General features: G+C 33.3%; 2 protein-coding genes across 2 annotated transcripts in view; one reads left to right on the forward strand and one right to left on the reverse strand.

Moving 5' to 3' along the window:
* Positions 1-7,227, forward strand: part of LOC137933521 (cell adhesion molecule DSCAM) — a 96,609-nt gene extending 89,382 nt beyond the window's left edge. The window contains exons 6-7 of the mRNA XM_068777481.1: positions 1,056-1,196; positions 7,004-7,227. Coding sequence (XP_068633582.1) covers positions 1,056-1,196; positions 7,004-7,158 — 296 coding nt within the window. The 3' untranslated portion in view covers positions 7,159-7,227. The remainder of the gene's footprint in view (positions 1-1,055; positions 1,197-7,003) is intronic.
* Positions 7,228-14,315: 7,088 nt separating this feature from the next.
* On the reverse strand, positions 14,316-20,521 carry LOC137933506 (uncharacterized). Its single transcript, XM_068777465.1, has 4 exons — positions 20,265-20,521; positions 16,508-16,596; positions 15,044-15,233; positions 14,316-14,345 (listed from the first exon to the last, which is right to left on the reverse strand). Exons 1-4 carry the CDS (start codon positions 20,514-20,516, stop codon positions 14,316-14,318), a joined length of 561 nt encoding a protein of 186 aa, XP_068633566.1. The 5' UTR covers positions 20,517-20,521.
* Positions 20,522-20,763: the final 242 nt, after the last annotated feature.

Genomic DNA, 20,763 nt, shown 5'->3' on the forward strand with positions numbered 1-20,763 from the left:
GATTACTGCGTAATAAAATTAATTATTATTTACTGCCTTTTCGTGCAGACTGCAGCCAGTCGAATTGGAATAGAAAAATTAAATTATTGTAATATATATCAAAATTTTATATAGTTATTATATATATAGCGATTTTAACTACATATATATATATATATAGATATAGTTAAGATCGTGTGAAGTGGATGTGAGAAACGCTGGACTTTTGTCGTGGCGAACTTTGGGGGTGGCGTATGCCATGCAGTGGGCTTCCATCAGCTGAAAAGGAGATATCAAGGTGATCACCTTATACAGGTTTATCAGAAATAGGAGGAAACTTTAAAGTTTTATCACTCTTTTAAACCTTTTACACCTGTAAAAAATCATCATGTATGTTAATCAGCTTTCAAATATTAAAGTGGTACTGAAGTAAGAGATGAACAAGAGTTGTTTTCCGTCGAGAAGAGATGGTGGAAGCCACTCGTACTCGTCGGGTTGGGACCTCGCACCTATTCCTATATTTTATTTTATTTTTGAATTATAGGAAGGTATAACAACTAATTTGTTTATAACCTACTGAAAAATTTATCGAGGAATTAGGAGCTGATGTTATATTATCAGACTAAAAGTACTTTATGTAACGGGTTCATAGAGCAGTATTAGTAAGATAATTTCAAATTTGGTTAGGTATGAAGAGATATCTGGCAAATTAAGGAGCGTCCCCTAAACCGGGTCTACGATGCTACGAGAGTCTAAGAGCACGAGTGCCGTACTTTGGCTTTCAATGACGCTTCTCAAGAACCTTTTGACCCTTGGTCGCCACTTGAGAACCTTTCGACCCTTGGTCGCCACTTGAGAACCTTTCGACCCTTGGTCGTCACTGGAGAACTTTTCGGCACCTAGGAGCCACTTAGAACCCTTCGACTCCAATGGCCGTCGCTATACAATACACACACACTCAATTTTGTTCCTCTTAGGGATCTCACGCTCTAAGATTATAATCGCAAATTGAGAAAAAAAATTATAGCCGATGTCCCATTCTTACCTTGTTTGACCTATCTGCATAAATGTTACAGAGCTGTACAAGCATTTCCTGGAGGGCGCGGAGACGTTCGACACGCGAACGTGGTTGGCAGCCGTGTGCGTGGTGATGGGCACGCTGGCGGTCCTCGCCGCCGGCACGTGCGCGGTGCTCTGCCGCGAGTGGCGCCGCCCCGGTGAGAACACGCCTTAGTCTCTTCATCGTCATGCCGATAGACGCCCACAGCAAGGAGTATGCCTCCACCAAAGGTTGACACCATGACTGCTTTCGGGCTGCCCCCATTCAGCGACTTCCCGTAACCTTGTCTATGTCTTGATCTACCTAGTGGGGGGCAAAGCCTTACCGCGTCTACCTGCTCGTGGTCGCCACTCAAAAAAAATTAGTCTCTAGCTAAACTTAATTTACTATACTATCGATCTTTGGACACCGTCTGATTAATCTTCTAGACATAATTTAGAATGTCTGCACGGTATGCTTTCAATGTATGATCGTACAAGTGTGACCATACCAACTATGATTGAAGACGTTAAAATTTGCTCTCTACAAATCTATAATATTAATATTTTTTTCATATGGTAACAATTTACACACTAAAGAGATCTAACGGGGAATTACCGAAATATGCACTTTATTTCGGAACATGATTTTTCAAATGTCCTTTTTATTTCATAATTTGTATTAATTATCAAATACAGATAGTTTCTTCTACAAATCTATAATATAATTTAAATAGTTATATGCTATATAGCATGCTAATATTCTGTACTCGATTATAGTGTGTCCAACGTTCGATCGTATCGTAAATAAACATTTTTATTTAACGGTCATATTATAGAACGATAGTAAAGTGTAATCTCGGTTTTGTATATACAATAAGGTGTTCATTGCGCTGTTAAAAAAAATGGTAGTTTTTTTGGCCTACCAACGAAAAACTACCAAAATTTTACAGCTAAGTGATTTATGCTTGCCTAAATCATACTATGCTCTCTATATAAACTTTACGTCTTAATCGAATATGTTCGAAAAAGCTGACAATATATTTGCAAATTCTAGATGTAATAATTAGTACATATAGGTATATAGGTTCTATACAAAAAGACAATAGAAGAAAACAATCATTCCAATAAATGATAGTGTCTATTGCCCGGTTCGCGATTTTAATAGCCACACTCGAGTTCTCCCACCCGTATGGAATATCATAAAATCCGTTCTTAGCTGATCTCTACTCTGTAATAGGAATATTGTTACCAAAATTAAAGCCTATGATCTTTATGGTTCCAGAGAAATCGTGATGAGTTAGGACATGGTTAAAATTTGTTATACCTATAGATGAGATGCTTGAATAAAACGATATTAAAATTCGAATTTAGAATTATAACGCAAACTTTCAGATTGAATAGAACTATGACGCAGTGAAGTAGACTGGTTTTGATGAATTGGGCCTGAAATATAATTTTTTCAATTTTATTCCTCGCTTAACATGTCCTGACACGTAGATTAAAGCCTTATTGTATTAAAATTATATTTGCTATAGAAGTACATATCAGCTTAGGTTTTATCATACGAATTTAATGCATATACTGTCAATAATTTAAAAAAAAAATTGACGTCAAAATGCGAACTTCATTTTGAAAAAAAGTCTAAATATCTTTCGAATATTTTACATTACTTCTGTATTTGTAAACAATCTAGTAATATAAAATAATTTTATAAATATTTCATTATGAAATCACTTTTTGTGGATGTTCGAGAATCTTCCTTTACATTTTCGTCAATGGCGGATCATTCATACAAGGGGTGACCAAGCTGTTTGTATTGTACAAGCCATTTTTTAAAATTTGAGTTTTTTTGTGAGACGACATTGAATACGCATTTAAAACACGCGAAAGAATGTTTTTTTTTGTACAAAAATCATATTTATTGAAATTACTCAAACAAAAGTAGAAAATAAGTGTAATGAAGTTGGATATAATGGCACATGTATATGACAGCACTCCTAATAATACTTAAGATGCCGGTTAGTTAATTGTGATCGGTATTTGGCTTTCGCTAATTTTATGCTGAAATAATAATTATTATTATTATTCAAACCAGTGATTTTCGATTTCCCAGAAGTTGAAATAGGTTATATATATTTAAATATTGAAATAATTCGACAATCAATCGGAGTCAAAAATAAACGTTCAGAGCCGCAGTTTGGCCACCCCTGATTTATAGACAGAATTAATCACGCGATTTAAATCACCATGGACTTTATATCACCATAGATTTTAATAAATAAATCTATATATCATAATAGAAAAATATTGACAATAATAATACATAACGAATTAGACATTAAAAGAAATGGTCCGCCATATTTAAAAATTATAGAGAAAATAAACAGACGGTCTTAAATTTCACGGCCTAATAATATTCAAATATAACGTAATAAAAATATATAAGAAATTATAGACTCTAAATCTAGGGCAATAAGCATTAGAATTCCACTCGCAAATATATGAAAATACCTTTTTAATCAATGGCATAGCTAGCCTAAGTAGATTCCCGCCAATATTTTGACGCAAATCGCGCGGCCATACTACCACAGATAACTAATTAGTTCTATCATATTTAGGTTGGAATAAAAGTGAAACAAATTTTAGGCATTTTTGTCTAGCGCCTACGCTACCGCCTTTGATTTCATTATTACATTTATTTTTACCTATATAAATGTAGTAAATAAAAAAAAAATTGTGATAAAGCTTAAACCGAACTATTAGCATCCATTTTGTCTATAATATAGAGTATAAAACGTCTTATAGATAAAACATTTAATAATATTTTTTCTGGTATAGATTTCAATTATAATGAAAACGCACAATGTTGCTATCATCCGAAGATTCATTTTTGTTTACTCGGTAAATTAAAGGAAATATAATTAAAAAAATTAAATTTATTTTTGTATATGAAATAGTCAAGTTGAAGAATTACCACTTTTAAAAATATGATAGTTTTCGCATGATGGCAACACTAAATATTTACGAATAATATATTATAAATGCATGTTACATCTCTTTAAAAATTACTAATGCATAGTTCACTTATTTTAAAAGTTCACCGTTTCTTTAAGATATACATTTTAAATATTTACTAAGGATTTTTCAAACGTAAGTATATAAAAAGATAATAGATAGCACTTGAACCGTTTAGTCTAGTCTAGACTTAGATTTTTTTATATTGACTACACAAAAGTTACCTATTTTTTTCTATCTTTACACTCTTATTAATTATATTAAATGCCAAATTTTAAACACAGCGTCACATACAGCCTTTATCAATATTAATTAGTTACAAAAAAAACTTTTTAAATTCATAGTATATAAAAAAAGGCACTAAAACGACCTTAGGAGGTTTTAAATAGGAAAAAAAACGTATAAAGAATGTAATAAGTTTTACTGGCCAAAAGCCGTAATGCGGGCCAAAAAATATAATTTTTTTTTGACATTTTATTTGTTATATTAAGAAATATATTGCAAAGTTAATTGCAAAAGTATATGTATTTTGCAGCAAATCCAAATATAACAATCTGATATTTTAAACCAAAGTAAATTTGCTAATTAATACTAATTTTTACTTTGTAATGACTTTTTTAACCTATATTATTTCTTCTACATTGCCAAAGCACAAAAAATGTTTAAAACCACAGTGCCAAGAAATTTTCTCTATTTGCCTTAATAAACTTTTGATTAGAAAGTTAGTTATTAGTTCATTAAAATAAAAAGTATACAAAAAAATGTAGCCTGTAAACTCTACGTGCTTTAAAAATCGCTTGAAAGGTGCTAAGCAAATGTAGATTAATTTCTATGTGATATTTAATTAATATAAAAGCACATACCAAAAATTCTATTTAAAAAAATATAAAAAAAATCTAGAAACTTTGATAATTAAATTCGTTATAAATTATTGATTATTATAGAGTCTATTATAGTTATTAATATAAAATTTTAACTCGCGCAATAATATTTCTAAAATAAATAATACAATACATATGAACATATTTGTTTCTGTTCAAAGGCTAAGAACAAATTGTAATATATGTTTTAAATATTTTTATTGTAATATTAAAGAGTGTGGGACGTGTGATGTTTCAAAATATAAAAGTCGTGGAAGTGTGGGTGACGCTAGAGGTCGCTGTTCTGGCCCAGGACCTGGCTTCACTGCTAATAAACAAGAGAGTTCCACGTCTGTTAAATTTTAAAACAGGTGGCTTTCTACAACAGGATATTTCGAGGACCAAATTTAATTACTAACAGTCAATTAAAATGCAGCTACATACATTCAGTTGATTTAAATTTTAAAATTATTTCTATAAGGATTATTCAATGTATTTTTACACAAAAATATCTAATTATAAATATAAAATTATTATTATATTATTTCTAAACACTTTCTAGAATCTTCTTTAATATACCTCTGTCGAGAATCACTAAAACATTTTTTATATTCTACTAATTCTGATATTCTTAGGGGACTCAAATAACTAGAAAGATTTTTTAATAAATAGCCTTAATAATTAATAGTAATTTTATTATTAAAGATATATTCAAATTGCTAATACGCTTGTACTAGAATATGATTATAAATTTTATTATAAAACTTTAAAATAGTGTTAAGAATATTTAGAAGCTGTATATTTAAAAAAAAAACAAATTTTAGGTATTTTCCTAGCTCTATGGCAGTATACGAGACATTCTTGCCATATGCGATAGATATTGTAATAGTGTTACCAATAATTACCTTGGGTGTGGGCGTATTTATTACAATTTAAGGTATTTAGATTAATTTTTAACGAATGCTTCGATTTAATAGATTTTTATTAGTTTTTTAAACTAAGCATTACGGCTGAAAATGTCAGTTTGTATGTATATTACATAAGCGCCATCTATGTAAGCCAGTGTGAACTACAAAGAAAATAACTATTTTAGCTTTTGAAAAAAGCGCCATCTATACAATATATTATGAAATTTAATCGCAGTAATTTACGATCTGCCCAAGTAAGCTTTCATAGTGATTGCAACAGACTATAGAAAGTTCTTCGCTAAACAATGAAATTACACGCTCTTATGATATTAGGACCATGGTTTAATATGGACCACTTTATATTAGGCTCAGTTTAGCTTTTAGATGACTCTTAATATTAGTATTTTAATGCGTAATATATATACATAGCAATCGAAAACATAATTATGATAACATTACTGGCTGGTTACACGAAAGAGGCGGTATAATTTTTAAAGTAGTTTATATTTAAAAAAAATGAGAACTTTTTCAAATAATTAGAATAGATATATATTTGCGCCTAAATAGTATTTTAGTATTATCGATATTCTCTAACATTCTTAAGTATTATCTGAATTAATTTGGCATGCGAACTCCGCCATTAGCGACGCCAATGCCGGCGGTTGATCTAATCTATTGCATTTAACAGGATAAACTCACTACTAAATTATTTTTTTAATTTATAACTTTTATTAATCCGACAATATAACAAGTGGTATATTATTCGTGGACTCCGTGGAAAGCCAAGTCCTCTGATGGGGGCCCTTGCTCTAGGTCACTATGGAGGGTTCGCTTAAGAAATATAAAAACTTAGAGGTTTAAAAATCCTCCCTCAAGAGACCTCAAGGTTTGTTACTAAAAACGAGGTCTAGGATAGAATCCTTCAGAGTCCTGATATGTCTGATTCGTGGCATTTGTGAATGACCAGTAGGCCAAGCTTTTAAAGATTTAAAAATTAAAAGTTTAGTAGCGGGTTTAGATATCTCTCCGCATGCAATTCTACCTGAGATACGGACCTGTATTTGGCGAATTTTATTCATTCGAATTTTTTTCTCTCTTCTCTCCCTTCTGTCGCACTGGCTTGGAATGCACGCTTGGACTGCGGGGCCGCACACTAACAAACACACACATACACGGTGACGGTACGTATACGGAATGTAGAGTACGGTGAGGAACAGGATGTGCTAGAATTAGTGCCTAATATAATACTGAACCCGGGCTTCATGGAGACGGAACCCTCGCGGCCGCAGAGCTACGCGGCCTCGATCATCAAGTCCACGGAATGCCTCGGACCGGGGAAACCTAGGCGTGTCTGATTCTCGTCTATACTTAACCTTAGAATATTCTATCTTACCGAATCAGGTCTATTGTCATGATAATTTAATATCATAGCGTACGAACACGGCCAAATCTGCGAGCTAAAAATTACTAATTTAAAATTCAATTACGTAACTATATCCATTTGGAATTTAAAAACACAAAAACTAATTTTTTTCTAAATTAAAAGACTTTTCTTTTATAGCAACAATCAATTAAATGGAAAATAATAAAAAAGCATTAAGCGATCGATGTCAAAAAGCACGCAAGTTTGGCGCCATTTTTAAAATTCGCTTCCGCGAACGCATAGATTAAAAAGAATCGATTTTTAAAAACGTTTTGGTAAATTTTGGCCGAAGGGTAATGCGGGACATATCAAATGATGTACGTAAACGTTATTTTTACAAATCGACATGGACAGATAGAATATTCTTAAGGTTTAACATGGGCAAAAGCTCGACCGTGCGATGTTCAAATTATAAATTGCTTCTCAATATGTAGACATTAGTATTTTTATAATCTGTTGTATGAAAATATATTGCGACGATTTACCTAATAACTGGAGTATATACGCAAAGATATACATTTTGGCTTATAATTAAGCTTACATATGAACGGCCATTTTTAAAAATAAATTGCATTTGAAAACTATTTGGAAGAAGTAAGTCGTTAAGAATATAGATAATACTTGATCACAGAGAGAGATAACTTTTAGAAATATAAGCATTCCGTGTTTAGAATAGTGTCGGGGTTGCATATGTATACGCGCCTATGCGTGTTGCCATAGACATTAATATTTTTTTTAATCGTGTGAAGCTTTTTTTTTGTAATTTTACATATGGCAACCTCAACGCTTCCGTTACATATAGAAGTGTTGTATGACGTTTAAGTGATAATTGTTAATGTTGCTAGCTAATATGTAAAACTAATTGTACAATTCTTTTGCAATATTAGATATATTTTTATATGAAGGATCTCATAATTTTTAAGACACCGATTGGATGGATTGCACGACTCTTTATGTTTGTATTGTGATTTGTACTGTGATTTGGGTCGTGTTTATTTAGAAGCGGAATATAGAGAGACTGGTGCGTATGTTATTAGGTCGTAGATATATAAACTGGACTAGTACAATTCAAGCTTTGAAATATATCAAGCGTTTAGTGAAGTGTGGCGCTATGTTGATAGTAGCCCGGATACACCGCTTTTAAATATATTCTTTGGATAAATATTAGCATGAGAGGACAATATAGTAGCGGATAAAATACGTTGTATAGGGTGGGCCATAAATTTTTGCACTTTTGAAACATGTGTAGAAATAAAAGTACAAATGCTATTTTGTTTATGATTTATTTACCGTAATTATCATTTATTAAAATTTATTTTTAAAAAATTACATCGTCGAGATGTGCTCCGTCTCGCCGTTGGCCCCTTACTCTCATGGTTTTGGAGAAATCAAGTGTTGCTATTTGCAAAAATTTTTGGCCCACCCTATATTTGACACTAAAGGCAATGATGCAATTTGTAATGAATTATTTGTGGTGTTTCAACGATTTTAAAAAATTACTGACATTAAAATCTTCAATGTTAAAAGACATAGTTTATTTTTCGATTAAAAATGATAATAAATCGAATATAAATCTTCTCTCAAACACCACAAAGTTATTCAGTTGTAACATAGATATAAATGTATATAAAGGTTTCGTATTAAATATTGAATATAGAATTGTTAATAATGTGTACATCGCTTTATTTTTGTATACAAAGTTTGCATATCACGAGAGCCTTAAGTAAAATGTTGAAATATAAATAATCCTTTTCGATTTCCTCTTGCCTTTCCTTTGGATTTGTACGAATTGTCTTTGTGTATATAATTACACGGAATAAACAAGATACAATATAATTAGATGAAATATAATAAAGTAATGTTTTATTTGTATTTTAAATGTTAATTATGACCCAATTTTTTTTTGGACCGGATTTTCAATGCTGCCCAAGTGGCATTTGGAAACCCCGCCAGGTGGCAGGACAGATGACACATAACCTAAAACGTTTTTGAAGGAAATCTGACATCTCCGGGTGGAAACTGTTCAAGGCGTTATATGCAACTATTTCATCGGATTGCTCAGACGGATGCCAATTGGAGTGACTAGGGTTATTGGACCTCATGAGGGGACCTCAACTTGGACTGCCACTCTTGTATTTACATAACCCAGCGTTGCCATTATCTGCGACTACCTGACGTTCAAATATAACTCAATAGACTACCAGCGCCATCTATTAGCGGTATCTGAAGTAACAACATTCCGATATATGAAGTAATATTTGCTTATAAATTTTAATGGAACATTCGTACAAGTCCAAACTCTCCTACTGCTCATTGCCTTTCTGTGTATCTCCTTCTCCCTCTAACATATTATACACCAGAGTATAATTTATCACTTCGCTCCACTCGGAACTTATGACGTTTTAAATCATTGAGATGACGTAATGTTTAAAGCTGTATGTTAAAAACATCTTTGCCTTTTTTTGCTTTTATATATATGTGTCATATTCAGGTCGATATATTTGTTTCGTATTTTAGTTTAATTCTCTGCATATTTATCATAAATTTCGAATGAATTTTTAAATATTTCGTTGTTATTATTCTGATTTAATACCAAATTTCATATACATATATCACCATATTATATATTTACTATATGTCTATGTATGTTAAATATATGAAAGTGTAATAAACAATGGTGTCTCAATGCTTACATGTCACACATTATAATTTTTTTTGTAGTCTTTGTCTCCTTATATGCCAACAGTGTAAAAACGACTTGATCTGTGCTGCCGGTAAAAATATTCGTGTACCCTCAATAATTTTAGGTAGCTATATTTAATTTACATTTATATACTGTGGCTTTTTTACGACAATTTTAATTTCCATTTCGTTACCTTTAAAGCATAAATTCCGTAATGCAATCGATTTTTTTTTTAATTATTTATTATCTGTTGATGGTTTATGACGTCATAAGTTTCAGGAGCGACGTATTCCTCGCACGCCTAGGCTTGCTGTCGAAGTGTATCATGTAATTATTGTAATCAGTCCGTCTCGTCTTAATGTACAGTGCTATTGTGTCAATTACGTGTATGTGTGTATGTTGCTCGTTGTCTTTGGGTGCGTGCTTGTCTAGATCTATTGTCTCTGGTATCTCGCAAAGCGTTCGCATTTCAAAATTTCAAATTGTGACGCGTTACTTTTAAAATTAATAAATATTTTTGCATGAGTTATTATCGCTGAAATTTATTTTTGCATGATTGTGACATTATACTTTTTTTAAATATGTCAACACAGTTTCATATTTGGTCACAGATAATTTATGTTATGATATTTATTATATATTATATATATCTATAACAGCGGTACATCGATACGAAATCATGTATGGTAAGTGGAGAAATTTAATTTAGAACAACTTCTGTGAAAATTTGATTTATTACATGTCGTAAGAGAATTTTCTCCTTGTCCCACTCTAAGAGCCTCATTGGGAAGCTCCTCATGTCGTTCAACGAGTCATGGAAAAGCTCTGTAATGTAGATAATTGACCAGAAAATGCGCAAGAGTTTCACTCTGAAGGTCGGTAGACAGATTCCAACCTGTCTTACTGAAAAATTCAGACGAAAGGACCCGTGTTAAGAAATGGACATCCTGTAGAATAAATTATATGATGATTTTGAAGGGAATTGTCTTTCTTTTATGTCTAAAGCAAGATTTATTTTGATTCTGATATCTTTCATACATTTTTCCCTATATATATACTTTATCTTGCTTTCCTACACACTATTTTCAATCGACTTTATATCTTCTACTAATCGTATATTCGTAGCGAGTTTTGTAGTTGAAATCGTTGCAAATTTATTTTTATATGGCAATAAATAAGTTGTTGGTCAATTTAATGTAAGCGTTAGACCGTTTATACGGGGTTTGTTAATTTTTATACACACATGTATACTGGCAACACTGATTGAACTGTATAGTTACATCGAATTAAAATTTACACAGATTATATAAATAAATCAAAAGAACTCCTTAGTGTAGTCATGTGAAGACTTGCGTTATATAAAATTTGTAAATGGAATGGTTAGTAGATTCGAGAAAGGAATTTAAAATTTGTAATTAGAACGTTTGGATGATAGGAAGATGTAACTGGTTAAAAGCATTTTCATATTTGGAATCATACCTTTTTTTATATATTGATTTCATTGGAACTGCATCTTGGTTAGTCATAAATGGATATCGAATATGTACCTTAGTGTATATAAATCATTTTTGTATCGTAAAATATCTTTAAAGGGGCAAATAAAACGCAACCTTGGAAATATTACTGGAAAAATTAAGATAAAATAATTAAAATTACAAGTACCCGACATCTAGTTTAAATTAACTTATAAACAATTTTATTTTAAATAATTTGGATTTAAAATAAATTTTAAATAGTTTTTTCAAATAATAAATAGGTTCGTTCACTTGACCAGTAGATGGCGTGGTTAGACGATTCAAAAGACAGTTCAACTATCAAAAAAAGGTAATTTTTATGTTTTCTGCGAATTAAATGTAAACAAACAAACATGCAAAGCCTTGAAGGTTTTGAACTAAATCTCTATTTTACTATGTAGTTCCTTGGGTTCCCAAAACTTGGATCCTTGGGTCTCGAAGTCATGCATGACTCCAAATGGACTCCATTGGTTTTTATAGTTAAAGAAAAATTGAGTATGGCGTATATAAATGAATTGAGCAGTGGTTGCCCAGCGATGGAGGACTGGGATTTGCGAACGTTGGTCGCGTGTTCGATTCCGGATACAGTCTTACATAATTCACACTTTGTGCATTAATTACATAGGGTTGCCTCTGAAAACAATAAAGTTCCCAGATGTTAAGCAGCATTCTCTGCGTACCATAATACCACACTGAAATCGCCAACTCGCCTGCCAAGTGTGGCAATTATGCTATATTACGTCACAATTTAAAATTCAAGATGGACGCCGTTCCAATATGGCGGACTGGGTACATATTTTTCCACAACCACCACAATATGGGTGTTAAAAAAACCGTTTAACTTAAAAGTTTACCCCTGCAGATATCTTCGGTATCGGCCTATTTTTTGTTGACGGCTTTTTTGGGCTGTATTAATATCATCAACTCCAGAACCTTTTGTTTTTGGATAAGGAAATCCATACGTAGTTTCATTAGCTAATAACTATGCGTTTGTCCCTTAAAATCTTTAACGCCTATTTTCAGCACCCCCCCCCCTCCCCCCAAATAATGTGTTACCACTTTAAAAATGTAAACGAATGATATTAAAAATATAATTATTTATTTACTAACACACTATTCACATAGGCATTGATTTTATATAAGCATGTTGCATGTTCACTATTGACCGCATTACATATATGTTTTAATGTACTCTTCTTATATATTAAACGCCATTTTTTGTTTTTTTTTGTTTTTGGTATATAATAATATTAGAAGTTATTAGAAGTGTTTGTTTGTGAACAAAATTAATTTTAAAAACACATCAAAACGCATGAATAAAGATTATTATAATGTATTGTAATAAATATACATGACATTTATGTTTATTTATATAAAAATTATACCGTCTCTTTTGTCACGAAATAAACATTAATAATTGATGTATTGTATTTGAATTTTTTGTTGTCTGTATGTATGTCTCACGAGATTATTTTGTTCTGTCGACGGTATGAATCAGTAATATTAAAAGATATATAACGCTAGCTTTATATATTAAAGACAGCTTATTGTACACATTTCATATATGTACAGCACCCGGCGATAAATATTGCACATCGATTTTTGGAAAGACAGTCGACTAATTTCGGCTTATCGGCCCACACTACCTATGTTACGTTTTGTCAGTCGTTTGTATTTCGTGCGACAGAGATAACGCTCTACGAAGCCGAAATTAGCCGATTGTCTCTTTCCAAACGTCGATGTGTAATATTTATGGCCGATACTGTATGTTTTTTTTTAAGTTAAACACCGTTGTATTATATGATTGATAATATAATTTTATTAAAGTAATTTACTATAGGTTAAGATCGCCTTGTAAGCACGTCCATGGTATAGGGCAGCGAATGTAAACGTTTATTTTGACATTGTATCCTTTACGGTTAACTGTATGTTACAAATATATTTTAATGATCGGCAATTTTTTTATTATAAGTAAATATAAGTTAGTTTAAAGGTGAATAGAACGAATCGGGAATATGTATTCATAACTACTTTGACATTACAAAATTTTTCTTGTGTTTTCAAAGGATTTTAAAATATAATTGTCAAAAAAATCTTTGTCTTTTCACATTCGATCAGTATCGAAATAAACTATTCGATAATTTATTCAAATAAATTCAAACACAACTTACTTGTCGCTTTATATGTTCAACTTATATATATATTGAACAAAAAATATATAATCACTGTAAATCAAATGGTATTTTATTATGTCAATATTTAGGTGCAGGCAAAATATGCGCGTTTGAAATTACGAAAATAGTTCAGCCATCTTTATTCGAAATTTCGCGCCAAATATCACGTTTACAGAAAGTTGCACAGATAATAAACAGTGGTTATGCATCATCGCTATAGCTTATGAAAATATTTATCGTTATATAATTTGATTTACAGTGAATTATAATATTATCTAAAGAGTAATAAAAATATTAATGTTTTTTGTATTTTTGTTGCAAATTTATTTTTAATGTTTGTTACTGGTTATTTCAATCTACTTGATAATTCCAAATATACAACGTGCAATATTATTTTTAATTTTGATTATTTGCAAAAATCGTAAAAATTTAAATGACAAATAATAAGGAATAGAATGAGGCTTCCAATTATAATTTTTACATTTTTTGTATAATTTTTTCAATGTATGAAAAATTTGTGATTATCGCTCTAAGTACAATAGAGTTAAAACTGTTGTGATGTCGGTTATCATTCCCATTAAAACTACATTTTACACGAGCAATGACTTTTATTTATTTCCCATCTTCCTATATTGTATCTGTGCAAACTATTACACAGATTATATACATTGCTTGGAAATAGATATTAGGGACTCTTTGGATGGTACAATCAACTCTTCTACGATGTCGAAATCTCCGAACTTGAATTCTGAAATAAAAACAATTTGCTTTATTCACAAATGTAATATATTATCTAATAGGTTCAGGCGTTACTTAGTGGAAGTCCATCCTAAGTAAGAAAGGGACTAATATACAGCTACTTCTATGTAACATTACTCCTGAGGATGCTCTGTGGAGGGGTGAAACACGTGGAGTGAATTAACGGTGGTAGTTGAGTTTCGCATTGTTCACCGCACGCGCATTTATCAGCGGGCTGGCGGGCGGTGCACTTCATTGCACGACTACTGCTGCATAGCGGAAGTAGCTATATATTAGTCCCTTACTTACTCTGTTATATTAGCTTTAATATATACAACATCGATATTTTTCAAGGCTCAACCATATTGAGGTTTTTGGTCGTAAATGATATATATATATATATAGTTATATTAAATATACAAATAGCAGAAAGTTATTTAAAAAAAAGGTAACAAATTTGCTTTGAAAGTTACATATTTTGAACACCGTTTAAAAATAATGGATCATGTGATGAACAAATTTTCATCATAATCATCAGCCACAAAACTCACTGATGGATATAAGCCTCCCCCAGATATTTAAAATTTAGTAGCTGTCTCCATCCAACTTCCTCCGAAAACTTTAACAAGGTCGTCTATCATCCTTGAGGGTGGATATTCCTCTCCAGAACTTTACCGATAAACCGCATCTATAATAAATGAAAATTACAGAAAATAATTTATGGATGGCTTCTTCTAGAACGATCAGTCCAGGATCATCGGGTGAGAACACACGGCATTCCTCATCAAAAAACCTCTCCATCTTCAGCCGAAGCTCTTCAGTGTTACGGAGCTTGTCCATTCGGATGGGAGTAGATCCTCTGCTAGCCACATCGGTCAGGTTAGATGATGACCTGAAACTATTTTTTACTAATTGAATTTCATGCTTCTAGAACCAACGTGTAATTGATAATAGGTGTAAAAGGTTTAAAAATAAACGTATAGCTAATTATCTGTCAATTAACACTAATCATACCAATAATTACTAGGTCCATATCTCTACCATATCGCCTCAAATGGCCAGACTTTGTTTTCTGCTTGAATGCATAAATACTAAGAAAGGGAGTAATATATAGCTACTTCCGCTATGCAGCAGTAGACGTGCAATGAAATGCACCGCCCGCTAGCCCGCTGATAAACACATGTAAACATGTTACATCATGGTAACATCTCCTGGGGATGCCCCGTGGAGGGGTGCAACAGGTATGGAGTGAATTAAGGATGGTAGTTGTGTTTCGCATCGTTTACCGCACGCAGACATCAGACATTAAGGCACCAATGGTTTTAAAAAAAGTTTGACTTCAATTTACTTTTAAATCGCTTACAATTTAAGTTAGTAAATAGATTAAGATACCTAGTAAATACTGACACACGCAACAATGTGTTTCAAAACAATCATGATGAAACATCGTCCCCGCATTGGTCTTTTGAGTTTGCTGAATAGTTTAAAGTCGCACGGAGCCAAATCAGGCGAATACGGTTGTTGTGAGTCTTGTTTTTGGCGATAAAAAAATTCGCGAAGCACCAATGTAGTATGACATCGACCAATCGAGGCTTGAAGCGTTTGAGATATAAAACATCCTTCAAAACGGTTTGGAATGAGCCAAATGATATTCCAACACTATCAGCGAGGTCTATAATTGTCAATTATCATCATCTTTCATTTTTTGTGACCCTCGTCTGTTTTAAATTAAAATTTTATCATACTTTTTATTCACATCAGTACATGCAATTTTTTATATGGTCCTCGCTATGGGGAACCCTCATACCCCTATCTCTTGGGACGGAAACTTTGTTTTTATTTAATAATTTTTTCATGTAGTCTTTTTATTTTCGCACTCTTCTATCGTTTCTCCTATGATCTTTCATTTCTTTATTTTCTTTCTTTCTACAATTCATCATTCTTTCCCTTTCATAACAATTTCCTTTTATCCAATACCATTCTTTCTTCTTTTTATACCTTAACTATCATTATTTCTTTGTATTTATTCTATATTACATTTTTGATCTAGTCTAGCTATACTTATTTATTTAATTGCCTATTTTTCAACTTTTATTTACAATTTTTAATTGGCGCGTGCAATATTGCCGAAATGTAGTCTAGTCTAAGAAACATTAATGTATGACAACTCACCTATTTACAGATTTGAGATATTCTGGAGGGAATGAATCCAGAACACTTTTTAACTGAAGCCACGGGTTGCTTAAACTTCTTGTCTTGTACTTGAAAATATTACTCTATTAGTTTATTCAATGTTATTGGTATGCTGATTCAGTATTATGATAGATATAGTGTTTATATAATAAGATATATACCAGTGGAGAAAGGACGTTATGGTCCGAAAACAGATGCTTCAGTCTGCTGTTATTGGTCATCTATTAAGGAGATCCGTGCAACAGTGGATGTCCCACGAATAAAATGATGATGAGAGTATATTTTAAAAATTACAGGCAGACTAGAACCATCTAAGTTCGAAGTTCGGATCACCAGTTTCGGTTGCAACTAAGAGGTCGAAGAAAGGATGAATGCCTAGTGGCCAACAATGTCGTCCCAAGCCGCACCCGTAGTGGGTTCACGAACACTTCCGCTCCGTGAACTCATTACCGACGAAGCTGTAAAAGCCCCCGGGCCAACAGAATTAACATAACTGATGTTATACTCTAAAACAGAGTTCCTCAAACTTTTTTGTGTCGTAGATCCCTTGCCATGTTATTCCGTGTTGGGTAGACCCCCTACTTACCTGATATTGATTTTGTGTAAATTTCTAACTGTAGTGAAGTTAAGTGCTAAAAACTTAAAGTAAAAACACATGTTAATTTATACATTTATTAATTGAATTTAAATTAAAAGTACTCAAAATACAATTTTATATCTGTTATGTAAAATATACGTAACATTAAATAAACATATTATAAACAATAAATAAAATAGCATAAGCAATAAGCCAATATTTTTAGTAAGAAGGATGAACCTGATGATGTAAATGTTTTGATATTATAAGATAGTATGATGTAAGTAAATAGGTACTGTCAGTGTATGTGTTGAGATCCACTATCGTGGACCCCCATTTTAATTTCATGGACTCCCAATTTTTTTTTGCTGACGTAGACCCCTTGCCGGTTGTCATAGACCTCTAGGGGTCGATATAGACCACTTTGGGAATCACTAATCTAGACAATATATAATATCACTTATAGACAAAGAGGAGAGTCACGTGATCATTTCAGAGTACTAAAGATAAGACAGGAGAGACAGTCAAAGTAGAGATCAGAGCATTGGCTATGTCTAACCAAGGAAGGCTTGCTAACCATCTAAACTAGCTAGCTGCCCAAATTATTACATCGAAAAACTATATAAAACTTCTGAAGAGGCATGACATCCTGAAGCTGCATGAACGGATATTGCCGTATGTAATGGGAGTGGCATCGTTGGAAACTACCCACGAAACATCCGCTTATAATCACCAGAGTACTCGATAAGTACAAAGAATAAAATATATTCGTATCAAAACACATTAAGCTACTATTAAATGAATTCCTTGTAATAATAATCACGGAAATTTCCTGTGGAATTTCTATAGATAAAAGTCAATGTGTTTGACCATTAAGTGCTTTTATGTGTGCGTGCACATATACAAGCACTAATTTGTATCCGGAAACACATTTAGCCGATAGATATTTCAACGTGTGACGATCCGCCATCGATTTTAGCGTCTAATAGAATTTTACCAAAATAATTTGGGTAAATCGGAGTCTGGGGTGTTCAGGATGTGGGCCTTAAAATTCTACTTGCTTCAGCGACTATAAGACGGACCATGGAACGCCGTAGTCTTGTACATGGTAACAGCACCAAGAGGCTTTCAGTGGTAACGTGGACAAGGCATACCCAAGGGTTTTCATAATAACACAACGCGAGAACCTACGCGTTGGGTCATAACCATGACATACCGCAGTCTTTTACAAAGAGCAGACCACGTGGGAGCTTAGTGGGTAGAAATCTCCCATAACAGAGGTCGGATATCTTGAACATACGGAAGATTTCCCTCGAAACCAAAAAATAATTTTTATCTTGCGTCGAAGCGATAGATCTTGGTAAACAAAATAGGACAGAACGTTTCCTTGCCCACAGATCCTTATATGAGACTGGTTTGGTCCAGAAGGAAGCAGTTGAAACAGATCAGCAGAGAACAGATCCCGCTCAGAGATGACCACTACAGCTACAATACTTTTAAGAGTTAAATTAGTCATGCGCTTTCTAATATAAAACTCGCCGATTTGAATTAAGATAGTGAGACAGTCGCTGCCACTGTGTTTGGGTAAGTCATCACTTGTAAATATTGTCTTTCACGGTTGGTTTCTCACCGCCACTCGAAGAAAACGTATACGAGTAATAAAATTTAAATAGTTTAAACTAAAACCAAGCAATGATATGTCGTTGAAATAAATACCTCAACTCAATTGTGGGGATAGTGTGAAAGTGACCACAAAAAAAATTCTGTGTTTCTTGTGGACTCCAGACTAGTCATGTTGCGTTGACAACTTTTTAGGTTAAGATTTAACCCAGTAATTCCCAAAGTGGTCTATATCGACCCCTAGGGGTCTATGACAACCTGTAAGGGGTCTACGTCAGCGAAAAAAAATTTGGGGGTCTATGAAATGAAAATGGCACTCCCATTTTCATTTCATTCATTTTCACGATAGTGAATCTCAACATATACACTGATAGTACCTATTTACTTACATCATACTATCTTATAATATCAAAACATTTACATTATTTATAAAAGTACCTATGAAGTAAAAAAATTATTATTTATGTTTATAAAATTGTGTAATTTGTAAGATGTTGGTATTCGCTTTGTGGTCGCAATACATTTTGAATTTGTAAAAACCTGAGAGTCGCAGTCATAGAGCTTCGCTACCTTGCACTGACTTGCTCAATTCGTCACTCTATAAATACGAATGTGGGACAAATACGTTTATTCGTTTCGTTCGTAAATTTACGGGAAATCAATATCAGGTAAGTAGGGTTCGAAGAAAGGAGCATCTAGACCAGAGTACCCAAACTTTTTTGTGTTGTAGACCCCTTGTCATGTTTTTCCGTGTTGGGTAGACCACCCAACACGGAACATGAAAAGCAAAAACATGACAAGGGGTCTACGACACAAAAAAGTTTGGGGAACTCTGATTTAACCCTTTCCTTACCGCAGTCCGTTCCGTCGAAGACACGCTACTGAACCGGGCATGTGCACGAAGTGTGCACATTGTACGGCGGTAAACTAATGTTCGAATTTTCTCATTTGTGTTATATATTTAAAGATTTTACTGGTATATTGAGTTTATATAGAAGTTAGGATGATTCTTAGTAATCTATTTAGCTGTGATAAATCTAAAAACAGGGATCTACACACAAGGTCAGAAAAGAAAATGCCTCTGGGGGGAGGACAGGGGTATATGGGATTCCTACCCACTAAAACCCCCCCCGGTGGTCGCCCTCTGCGCTAAACGGGGGACCGCGGTATCTCCCGGTCAGGGATCGCCACGCGGTCTTCCCTTGCGCCTTGTTATTTTTCGATAGCCCGTCCCGGGGTATGCGTGGATACGCTACCCCCGAAACCCTCGTGGTACTATCACGATGGTTCGAGACCACGTCGAACAATCGTCAGCCTCAGAGTCGCCGAAGCTAATGGGAGTTTAGGGCCCCCACCCTAAACTCCCGCGACTCCGAAGTACACACAAGGTCAAGCTCAATCTAATTCTAGTTCCTGTCAAATTGTGCTACTTTGGGTTATTGTGAATGACTATAAGTGGACAACGATATACGAATATATAAAGTGGACAGAATGTCACTTCGGTCAAGTGTCTGTCTGTATAAAGTGTACACTACTCACTCTCTGATACCTCCCGTAATCGATCTCGGAGTCCGTCATAGCTCGAGACAGTGCGGGGCTGGAATCACTGCTACAAGGGTTCACGTCTCCCAGATTTGTCGATACCAAGCTGTCGCTGCTCATCATAGATTCCTCAGCACCGCTCCAGGAGTTGGGTGTGACCGTTATGTCGTCGGGCAGCTCCAAGTCATTCACCATCTCGGATCGGCTCTTCGGAATTTTCGCCAGTATTGTTTCGAACATGTTAGACATGTCAGTTGCTAAAAAGAGGTTGGTTTAAATTGATTTTTATCTGTTTTACAAAATAAAGGCATAGGTGACATATTCTTGACATACAATTTAAAAAAAATGTTTATTAGCAATAAGACCGCCTCTTATACCTCAATATGAATTGCTTCTTTTTTTTTCAAGTTATTGTCTTTAATATACAAAAAAGTAAATAAAAATATTCAAAAGTTAATTAATTATCAGATTAAACAGAATACAGCAATGCCTGAAG

The sequence above is a fragment of the Battus philenor genome, unplaced genomic scaffold, assembly GCF_028537555.1.
Source record: "Battus philenor isolate CCGP_79_NKW_IND1 unplaced genomic scaffold, ilBatPhil1.0.hap1 SCAF_13, whole genome shotgun sequence".
Taxonomy (NCBI): Eukaryota; Metazoa; Arthropoda; class Insecta; order Lepidoptera; family Papilionidae; genus Battus; species Battus philenor.